Raw genomic sequence first — 11,629 nt, forward strand, 5'->3', positions numbered from 1 at the left:
TCATTGTTGTACTCAAGCAGGTCAGTATTTATTTTTACTTCCCCTCCATCACTGCTCTGTCAGTATCCATTGCTCTTGTGTTTAGCGGTAAGTAAAATGGTGAACCTGGTGAACACGACTCTTCATCTACAGTCTTGTTACTTCATTGATTTTGGATTTCTTCTGCTGAGTTCACAAGACATATTTTCACTCCAGAAACTCGTTGGTTATAGTTATAGTTGTAAATCACAGTTCAGCTGCTTGAACACGTATGAAACACCATCTATCAAATCACAAGGTGTGTGATCATTTTAACCTGATATAAAAGTAAATACCGTTCACAATTACAAACAGCTGCAAGAGATTTAGAAAATTATTCAGAAAATTATTTAAAACAGCTGTTTGTACCAGATGGTGGCAAATAAAGTAAGTGGATTTTGATAAATGATTCATCCATTAGTAATAACCACATGCACCTGTCACACAGACCTCCGTATCTCTACACAATGAGGGATTAACTCCATCTTGTGGTGCAGAGAAGAACTGCAAGTTGAATTGTGGTGGTGTTGCACATAACTGTGTCTCAATTCAGGGTCTGGATCTTTAGAAGGACTCGGCCTTTGCGGTCTTCGAAGGTGAGTCCTTCAGAGAGACCTTGTTAACTGTGTCAGCTGGTGTTAACTGGGACGGTCTAGTCTTTGGAGCATTTCCTGGTTGTGTCACCAGATGTTTTACCCTTACGTCGTGATTTCTGCCACCCAGGCCCACGAAAGTGAAGATCTACGCCACGCGATGTCACCATTTTCTCTCTTTAGTCTTTTTCAGGCACGCAAAGATTCTTGGGATAAGTGAGGCCACAAAGGATAGTAGCTGCGGATTGGGACAGCCTTTGCGTGGCACTGTGACGTAATTGGCCTTCAAATGCTCCTCCGAAAGATGCAGACCCTGAACTGAGACACAGCAACTGTCAGACAGGACATTTCACAACATGATGTGAAGTGATTAACCACCAACACCCTGCAGGTGTGATTTAGCAGATTTCTGTAAATATGGTATATTCATGTAGTTTCCCCTCTTTCTTTTCATCTACTCTGTGTTGGATCCATGTTGTTTTGTATTTGTTCTGCACCAGTTGTATCAATCAAGTACAATGTCCCATAACATGAGTAAAATGATATTTGCCAAGAAAGGTCAAACACACAGGTCGCTTTAATTCAGGGACTGTTTTAGGAAATACCAGTTACAAAAAAAAAAATCACACCAGTCCACCTGAACAAAACTCTCTTTTCTTTGGAGTAAAAATCTCGGAAATAAGACGACACTGAAATTTAAAAAAAAAATCAAAGTCAGCATTAAAAAAAGTCAGTTGGTGGAGGAGCTATGATGTGAGATGGTGACATGTACAGTTAATTTAAAGTCATTGTTATTTAAAAATGGACATTGACTCAGTCTGAACCAGTGTGTCACAGATATGGATGAAACATAAAAAACATTTACCTGGATTCTGTTCGACTCTTTGACACATTATTATTCGGTTATCAGCTATGAAAAAAAAAAATCTTCCTTATGAATCCTTATTACAAAATAAAAGCACTACATTATAAAGCAACTTGAGATGTTTGTTTAAAAAGAAATGTTGAATCTAAATCACCAACTGACAATAATTGACTCTCAATGTGAGCAGTTACTCTCCGTCACCTTCACCCTTATCGACCTGCTCGCTGTCCAGCGGCACATCTTTGTCTCCGTCGCCTTTCTTCTCGTCCTTGTTTGTCTCGTCCGCGTCACGCTCTTCCTTCTGCTCAGCTGCGATTGCGTCTGATTTTTTTACGGTGGTCACGTCAGGCTTCGGTGTGTCCTCTTTCACTACTTCCTGGACATTGTACTTTCTATACAGCGTATAGTCTTTAACCACGCTGAGGCAGCACACGGCCTTGATGACCTCCACAATGATCGTCAGTTCTGGGTTGGTCAGATCCACCTTGTTCTTCGGGTTCAGCTTCCCCACTAAGCCTGCGACGGTCAGAATCAAAACACACGGGTCAGATTTGTTCAGTCCTGATCAAATGATCACAACGTATTAACAACAGTCCAACACTACCTGCGATTGATTTGATGATTTCGTCTCTCTTGTTGTGGCTGCTGTTTCGGGCCTTGAAGGCGATCTGGTAGGTACCGCAGTTTGGGGTTTTGAACCAAGGCTCCAGGAAAGTGGTCAGGTACTTCACCATGTCTTCCTGGAAGGCCTTGCATGTTCCAGTTACCTGGGAGATACAAAAAACAAGGATGAGACACTGCAGATGAGAACATGAATCTCAGATCAGTTTAGTCTTGATATACATTTTAACATAAGTTTGATTGTTAAACACTAATTACAAGTGTTATCTATTAAATGTCAAATAATTTCAAACCCACTGTCTCAGACCACTGTAATAATAAGGACACAAGCTTATTAAACTTTGGTCATTTGAGAACTTATATTTTGTTTTTAGCTTCTCACTGGCAGCATTCGAAGGATCACACGTGACTTTTTCTTCTTGGTGGTGTGGAGATCAGACAGGATGTGATGAACCAGCTTGTCAGATTCTAAAAGTGGAGGGGAAAAAAAAAAAAAACGTGGTCGCATTAAAAATAAAAGCCAAGAATAAATCACATCACTGACTCATTTTATGACAGGACTTACCCAGATTGTGAGTCTTGATGAAGATGACATTGTTTGCTCCACTTTCCAAAGCCTGGAAGCGCTGCTCCCGTTTAGCTCCAGATGCTTGCAGCTGTGCCACCTCCTTCTTCAGCGCTACATCAACATCCTCCTCCTCAGCCTCCTCTTCTTCGCTGCTGCTCCCATTATTATCTTGGAGCTGTGATCATGAGAGATGCACTTTATTATTACAGTGTCGATGTATCCTGTCGATGAAGTATTTAAAAATGCCAACAAAAATGCTAAAGTGACAACAAAATAAAAAAGACATGACATAAAAAAAAGCAATCCCTCAAATTTGATAAGATGGACGCAGCAAAATATGACAGTTTTCATCCTGATCTCTCCTTTGTGATTGATTTTCTAACTGATTAATAGATATAGCTATTCCGAATTCACACTTAGTGGCTAATTACTAAGAGACAAATAGTGGGAACTGACAAAGGGACCAGCCTCATGTTTAAGGATGAGTTCGCCGAAACATAAAAGAAATCAGTACGTATCCACTCACCCTCATGCAGATGGAAAGTCAGGTTAAGTTTTGTAGTGCACAAAACATTTCTGAGGCTTCATAGAAAATCTCTGAAACAACTGACGTAGATGGGGACTTTTTTTTAAAATGTCAAAAAACCCACAAACCCGAAAATTAACATAAATGACTTAAATGGCTCCATACAGCTTGTCCGGCATAAAGCGAGTCTACAGAAGCCCTGATGTCACAAATTGATTTGAAAAGACTTTATTTATACCCTCGACATTCAATCAAGCATGTGCTCCCACTTCAAATGGGGTGTATGTCAACGGTTTTAGCTCAGCAGCCACAGTGAAACCCTTTGAAACAGGTGCCAATGATGTCTTTTCAAATCTATCCTGGATCTTGGGGCTTCCAGGAGACTTTGATGATGTGTTTTGTGTTTTATGGAGCCATTTTGTGTTTTTCTGGGTCGTTTTAAAACAAATCCCCATCTGCTTCAATTGTCCAGCAGAACAATGCAACACCGTCTTGCTGTAAAACTCCAGAAATGTTTGGCTGACTAAGAAAATTCATTCAACTTTCCAGCAGCAGCGGGGTGAGCAGGTATTGACTGAAATTTCATTTTTTGGGCGAATTTCTCCTTTAATTCAAGTATCCTGTCTTCGGCATGTGCACAATGAGAGGATTCGACTCTGTCTACCTGAATGCAACACACAGAACTACCATGCGATTAAAAAAAATGGCATTAGATAAAGTAACAAAGTGTATTTAAATATTCTGTTTTTCTCTCAGCTGTGACAAGATGGAGGTCAACTTGCACAGCAGCACAGAGACTGGACCACAGTGAAGCATAAGAGCTCTGATGTGCATGTGAGAGACTATAAAGTGCTCCTGAACTCACCTTCTCAGGCCCGAAGAGCTGGTCTGCGTACTCATTGAGCAGGTTGAAGGCCTCCGCTGTGCACTTCCTCTCGTTCATGTTGCATGTGATGAGGATCCCCTGCATGCCCACCTCCAGCTCCCGGGAGCCCTTCCACCGCTTGTTGTGGCCGGCTCCGTACCGCTTCTTGCTCCGTTTCCTCGAGTCGTTGGCCACGGCCGACATTGTCAGCAGGGAGGTTCTGGTTACAGGTCAAAAACGTTGTCCCGGAGCTACACAGCGGCGGTGCTACCTTCTTGTTTTGGTTCCTCCCCCCTCCCTCTCTCTTCGGCTTTACAGCTAGCTTAGCACTCGAAGCTAACAAGTTACTAGCTCTCCGAGATGTTTTTAAAGCTGCCGCGACCACAAAGTGAAAGCCGGGTGAAGTTTACAGGATAACACAGCCTGTCCGTGTACACATGTGTTCGTGTAGAAACTGCGGCGGCTGTGTTCACGGACGAGCTCTCATTCAGTCACAACACGGCACGTTTTTCAGTTGTGCTGTACGGCGAGCGAGGAGGGACAAACGTGTCCGGCCGGCGCTCTCGCGAAACGTCGTGCGCCTTCATGCCCATATCTATAAACAGTAACGCTGCATTAAATGGAAAAGACGTGTTAAATGTAACTAAGTACATTTACTCAAGTACTCAGTGTCGTGAAAAGTACCCGAAAGTCATACTTGTAAAAGCACATATATCGTGTTAAAATATCACTTACTATAGTAGTATAAGTATCTGAAATAAATAAAAGTAATTATATAGCTGAGTAAGTAATACATTACTTACATGCATGTATAATACCAGATTTCAAAGTACGACTTGTGAAAAAAAAAAATATATCCATAAGTAGTCCAAGATTCACATACATATTTTGAACTTACACTCCACTATATTTAAATATTGTACTTCACTTAATTTATTTAATAACTTTTACTTATTAATTACTTCTTAGGTTCTTAAGCAGCAAATTTTTAAATTGATTTGTTTTTGTTGTGATAGATAAATAAATAAATACATAAACAAACGCTGTTTCTGGTTATCAGGGGGAAAAAAAGCTTAATAACGAATCTGCAAATAAACTGAAGGTATTATGTGGGTATCTTTCCGGATTTCAAAGTAAATTACGACATGAGAAAAAAAAACATTGTTTCCATAAGTAGTTGAAGATTCATATACTGCTGAACTTAGTACTTCCTAGACTACTTGCATGAATAATATGAAATACTTTTGCTGTGTACTTTTCGAGAAATACTGATCTGCTCTTATTTTCTGAGTTGATCCTCTCATTGGGGAACTGAGGATGCATTCAGGTGCGCTCTCAGACAATGGGAGATGGGAGGTGTCAAACCTCGGGGGACTGTGTCAAGCAGGCGCCACCTATTGGACGTTGTGGTCGATGCACTTGCCTTTGTTCCGCCGTAAACCACGCAAAAAAAGTCCCACCCACAGACTCTCTGACGAATCCAGGTGGTGCGCGCCAAAAGGGGCGGTCTCTCTCGTTTTCCCGCGTGAAGTAAGAGCATTTCCCTCCAAAACTATAGATGCCTATTTAATCCACTAATGGATCTGCATTCTGATCGGAGCAGCTCTTCTCTGAGGATACAAACACGGTCAGTAAACTCTTCTGTACATTCTGCTTTATGTGTCCATTTACATGCTCAGCACAGGTGTATTTAGGGCAGGTAATCTCAGAGCCTCTGAGAGTTGTTTTTGCCTCAAATGTTTCTGAAATAACTCTGAACAGGAAGCTGAAGACGTCTCATTTAACTGTTAAGAGTTAAGGTAAATTCGGCTGGAACATAATCCTCTAACAACATACAATTAAATGCGCCATGGACATTATATTTTGCTAGGTGCACCAGACCTCCATTGTGATTTTGGTTGTTTTACTCTGCCTGGTTTATTAGATAACTAATGCTCAGTAATTCAAATGTAGGTCACTTTCTCTAAACAAGTCAATAGTTTTGGTAAATTCGGCATAACATATGAATATATTTATAAACATAATCCTCTTAATCCAGTGGAATAAATCCATGATGAACGCTATGTTTTATTTGATGCACCAAACCTCCGTTGTGATTTTGATCGTTTTATCTCTGCTGTGTTTATTACATGAATAATGCACAGTTAATTGAATATAGCTCACTATCTCAAAACATGTCCTTAGTTAAGGTAAAATTGGTATGTATGTATGTATGTATGTATGTATGTATGTATGTATGCATGTATGTATGTATGTATGTATGTATGTATGTATGTATGTATGCTTTAGAACACTATGAAATATGGTTAGCTAAATTAATGGTAGTGGTCAGTTTAAGTGAGTGGTTATGTTATGTTAGCTAACTGACTTTAACTTTAACTGCACTGCACGGTTTGGGAAACAGGTTAGCAGCGGCTCAGCTGCCTTTATTAAGGGGTTAATGAACCGGGTACTGACAGTATAAGGAGCAGGTCAGTGTGTGTGTATATATATATATATATTTATATGTGTATATATATATATATATATATATATATATATATATATATATATATATATATATATATATATATATATATATATGTATATGTGTGTGTGTGTGTGTGTATTTATACACACATGCATGTAGTCATCATGTTATACTAAAGTTCTTCCTCCTCTCTCCAGGTGAACAGTGGGACTTGTCTTCAGCTTCAGGTGGAACAGCTCTGACCTGTATGGTGATCAGCACTGGAGAGGAGAGACACCTGGTCCAACAAGGTCAGTGCAGTGTAGGTGCAAAAGTTAAAGGCAGAAAGTGTGAGATTTATCAGTTGCTGTTCATTAATACTCTAGGATCAGTAAATGATTCTAGAGGGTAGTCGAATCTCATTCACAGGTCGTTGAATACCAACAGTTTGGGTTGGCAGAAGCCACTGCTGTGTCACTGTTGGGACACTAGTCTCTCTCCTTCTTTTTCTGTTTGTCTTTTAAAAAAGAATAACTAAAAAGGCAAACAAATTTGCAAACAAGCAATGTACAAGTCACTTCAATGACAAATAAACGAAGGAAGTAAAAGTAGGTTTTACTAAGTGCTATATTGCTGGCAATTGGCCTTGTTTCAGTTTAACAGTTTACCAGTTTGCCTGCATATATTTGATCTCATATATATATATGATATAAATTGTATAATTATATTTTGTTTAACATGTATATCTACACTGTTCAGCCACAGCACTAAAACAGCTGACAAGTGAAGTGAACATTGATCATCTTGTTACAATCAAATGTTCTGCTGGGAAACTTTGACTTCTGTCATTTCTGTGGAGCCTCTTTGACAAACACCAGCCACCCAAACACCGTTCAGACCAACTACACCCCCTCATGGCAAAGAACCCAAAGTGTCAAACTGGCCTCCTCATTCTCCAGATCCCAATCCAGTTGAGCATCTGTTGGATGACGCCAGAACCAACTGCTATCCATGTTGGGGCCCCCATGGATCGTTCTTGGCTCTGACTGCATCCAGTGGACGCTCAGGTGGATTGAGATCTGGGGAGTCTGGAGTCCAGGTTGACACCTTGAGCTCTTTCCCACGTTCCTCGGGTCGTTCCTGAGCAGGGGGGGCACTGCCATCAAGGAGTGCTGCTGCCATGAGGGGGTGTACTTGGTCTGCAGCTGTGTTTGGGTGACTGGTGTCTGTCAAAGAGACGTCCACATGAATGCTAGGAGTCATGGCTTCACAGCCGAACATGGCATTGGAACATTATGATCCATGTTATTCATTTCACCTGTCACTGGTTCTAATGATGTGGCTCTCAGTGTATACACATGTTAAATACTTTATGAATTACATCAAATAAATGCATTTAGGCTCTGTAACCAGACTTGTTTGTATTTCCTCTCAGTAAAACAAAACCTGTTTGAAAAACTTCTACTTCCTTTGAACCCTGTGGGTTTTGAGCTAAGACTTAAATGGACAGCTTCATTTATGTAGATTCAACATTAATATAAGACTCGGCTTGTTCGACCAGCAGGCCACTAATAAGGATCGTATTCAGTTTCTGACGTGCAACAGTGTGCTAGTGAAGTTTTTGGTTTAGAAGCGGTTCTTGTGGTCTCATTCATGGTAGAGGTGCAGCAAACTGAGCTTCAAACACCAGCAGAATGACCGGAGACATGTTAATTTCTGTCAGACTGTGTAAGGTTTTGCTTGAGCAGTTGTAAGTTTGTCTGTGTCCTTCTGAGTGTATAAACTATGATGAGCAGAGCCTGGTGTTAACATTGGCGTTCTTATTCTTGGTAGAAGTGCAGTGAAGTGAGAGCTACAACACCAGCAGAACTGAACGGAGACGTGTTGTTTTGGAGGACTCGTGGTATAGAGCTGTTTAGGGACAAAAGTTCAGTGGCAGTAATACAGTTGTTAGTGGTCTGCCTGGCAAACCTGGTGTTATTGTAATTTATAGGTTAACTTGACCAGACTTCAACTATCTTCAATGGCAAATGCCCGAGTGCTGTCCATCGGAGCTGTAAGCAGTGGTTTCCATGAATGGCAGTAGTCAGGCCTTTGATCAGCCGCTGGTATTGGTAATAGCGTATCTTACGAGCCCTTGTGCGATCCCGCCAACTTACAGGTCCCTCATGTTCAGACACCTATGGTATGGTAGAAGCGTGCACAAAGTGTGCGTGTTTAGCTTGGGCCTCGGCCTGGCTAGGGACATGCTCAGGGCCACGGTAGAAGCTAGCCTGACGCCACTAAAGCGACTTGGATCTCTGCCCTCATCTGTCCATGACGATTCCCCTCGCGAGTTCAGTGTGTATGGGCGCGATGCCTTTGCTTGAAGATAATGTTGAACTCTGTGATAAAACAAAATGCTAAAAAAAAAAAAAAAAATGCAGGAATTCAATTTCTTGCAACTTTGTGTAACAGCATCCTGCTTGATAACACCAAGCAGAGATCATTACAAAGCTGTTACAGGGCCCTCGGCCTCAACGCCCAGCAGGCCACTAATAATGATCCGATTGTGTTGTGGTGACGTTTTTTGTTTGGAAGCAGTTGTTGTGGTTATGTTCATGGTGGAATTGCAGCAAACTGGTAGCTACAAACAGCTTGAGCGGTTGTTAGCTTGTCTGCCTCCTTCTGAGTGTATTGAAGGTTTGTTTTCAGTTCAGGTTCATCTCCACTCCAGCACTCAAATGTGCATCCAGAGAGTGCTTGATTAGCTTCATGAAGCCTTTGAAGTTGTTGCCTTGTGAACTGATAGCTACAAACAGCCTGAGCAGTTGTTAGTTTGTCTGCGTCCTTCTGATTGTATTGAGGGTTTGTTTTCAGTTCAGGTACGTCTCCGCTCGAGTGTGCAAATGTGTGTTCAGAGAGTGCTTGATAAGCTTTATGAAGCCTTGGAAGTTGTTGTTTTGCTGGAGAAACATCGTGGTATAAAGCTTTTCAGGCCAACAGTGTTAGCTAAACAGTGTTGAGTGCAGTAAGCTACGATGATCAGTTCACCACTGTAGAGTTCCAGGCACAGAAGTTCAGGAACAGCAATCCAGTTGTTGGTTTTCAGGTTTGTGTGAAATGACCAATCAGCGCAGGTTTAGGCCCCACTTCAAAACCCACAGGATTCAAGGAGTGTTTTTACAGCTACTGGATAAGCACAAAAATATATATATATATAAAAAATATATATTTAAATAACATGTATATAAAAATACAAGTCTTCTCACTGTTAACAACTTGACTCTATGAGTCCTGTTAATAGCCCACAAAGTGTGTTATTTGATGACCTGAGAATGAGACTTTAAAATCAGCTGTCTTTCTACAGAATTGCTTTATGATTGTGCTGATATCACGCAATTAATCAATTGATTAATAATTGTCCTCCATAATGCAGGACACTGCCTTGTCTCACATTTCCTCTCTATTGTCTCAACTTTCTGCTTTTAATGCTGGGTAGCTTAATGTATAATAATACATCATGTTTGATCAGCGAATATTTAATTTTGATTATATGAATCTGCAAAGTAACGAGTGACTAAAGCTGTTAGACAAAGTACAGTAAAAGTATGAATTATAGGATTTAGTATAGTTTAATCAGTTTGAAGTTGCAGTAAATGTAAATACTCAGGGACAGTCAGTAGCTCAAAACTGAACTTAAGTAAACTTCAATAATGATCGATGCAAAATATGAGAAGTATTTAACATGTATATCTTCACTGTTCAGCCACACCATCACAACAACTGACAAGTGAAGTGAACATTGATCATCTTGTTACAATCAAATGTTCTGCTGGGAAACTTTGACTTCTGTCATTTCTGTGGAGCCTCTTTGACAAACACCAGCCACCCAAACACCGTTCAGACCAACTACACCCCCTCATGGCAAAGAACCCAAAGTGTCAAACTGGCCTCCTCATTCTCCAGATCCCAATCCAGTTGAGCATCTGTTGGATGCGCCAGAACCAACTGCTATCCATGTTGGGGCCCCCATGGATCGTTCTTGGCTCTGACTGCATCCAGTGGACGCTCAGGTGGATTGAGATCTGGGGAGTCTGGAGTCCAGGTTGACACCTTGAGCTCTTTCCCACGTTCCTCGGGTCGTTCCTGAGCAGGGGGGGCACTGCCATCAAGGAGTGCTGCTGCCATGAGGGGGTGTACTTGGTCTGCAGCTGTGTTTGGGTGACTGGTGTCTGTCAAAGAGACATCCACATGAATGCTAGGAGTCATGGCTTCACAGCCGAACATGGCATTGGAACATTATGATCCATGTTATTCATTTCACCTGTCACTGGTTCTAATGTTGTGACTCTCAGTGTATACACATGTTAAATACTTCATGAATTAGTTCATATAAATGCATATAGGCACTGTAACCAAACCTGTAACCAAATTTACTTCCGAATTAAATTAAATTAAAACTCCATGTGAATAAATTATGAAAAGTGATTTCAGGTTAAATACAACTGAGTTAGAGACTCAAACCTCCACAGGGAGAAACTCAAAACTCATCAAAAATAGACCCAGGTCTCTTTGTGGAGGACAAACAACTACCATAAAAACAAAACCTCGACACACAAACTAAACCTCTAAAAACAATAAAAACCTGCACAGACACACAAAACCTCTAAAAACCAACACACAAAACCCCTAAAACAAACAAAAACCTCTAAAAACAAACACACAAAACCCCTAAAAACAACACAAAACCCCTAAAAACAACACAAAACCCCTAAAAACAAACACACAATACCCCTAAAAAAACAAAAACCTCTAAAAACAACTAAAAACAAACATAAAACACAAAACCTCTAAAAACAACACAAAAACCTCTAAAAACAAACACACAAACCCCCTAAAAACAAACACACAAAATCCCTAAAAACAACACAAAACCCCTAAAAACAACACAAAACCCCTAAAAACAAACACACAATACCCCTAAAAAAACAAAAACCTCTAAAAACAACACAAAAACCTCTAAAAACAAACACACAAACCCCCTAAAAACAAACACACAAAATCCCTAAAAACAAACACACAATACCCCTAAAAAAACAAAAACCTCTAAAAACAACACAAAAACCTCTAAAAACAAACATA

At 40.5% G+C, this 11,629-nt stretch overlaps 1 protein-coding gene across 1 annotated transcript; it reads right to left on the reverse strand.

Annotated features, from left to right (window-relative positions):
• Positions 1 to 4,601, reverse strand: thumpd1 (THUMP domain containing 1). Its single transcript, XM_037094008.1, has 5 exons — positions 4,057 to 4,601; positions 2,663 to 2,840; positions 2,480 to 2,565; positions 2,081 to 2,243; positions 1 to 1,992 (listed from the first exon to the last, which is right to left on the reverse strand). Exons 1-5 carry the CDS (start codon positions 4,258 to 4,260, stop codon positions 1,664 to 1,666), a joined length of 960 nt encoding a protein of 319 aa, XP_036949903.1. The 5' UTR covers positions 4,261 to 4,601; the 3' UTR covers positions 1 to 1,663.
• Positions 4,602 to 11,629: the final 7,028 nt, after the last annotated feature.

Source organism: Acanthopagrus latus, chromosome 1, assembly GCF_904848185.1.
Source record: "Acanthopagrus latus isolate v.2019 chromosome 1, fAcaLat1.1, whole genome shotgun sequence".
Classification (NCBI taxonomy): Eukaryota; Metazoa; Chordata; class Actinopteri; order Spariformes; family Sparidae; genus Acanthopagrus; species Acanthopagrus latus.

What these genes read in the sequence shown, in the direction of transcription:
- thumpd1 (XM_037094008.1), bottom strand. Translation starts at nt 4,260, where the DNA reads ATGTCGGCCGTGGCCAACGACTCGAGGAAACGGAGCAAGAAGCGGTAC. An exon ending in CATCAAGACTCACAATCTGG is followed by an intron (nt 2,566 to 2,662) that starts GTAAGTCCTGTC and finishes CTCCACTTTTAG; the next exon opens with AATCTGACAAGCTGGTTCAT. An exon ending in AATCATCAAATCAATCGCAG is followed by an intron (nt 1,993 to 2,080) that starts GTAGTGTTGGAC and finishes TGACCGTCGCAG; the next exon opens with GCTTAGTGGGGAAGCTGAAC.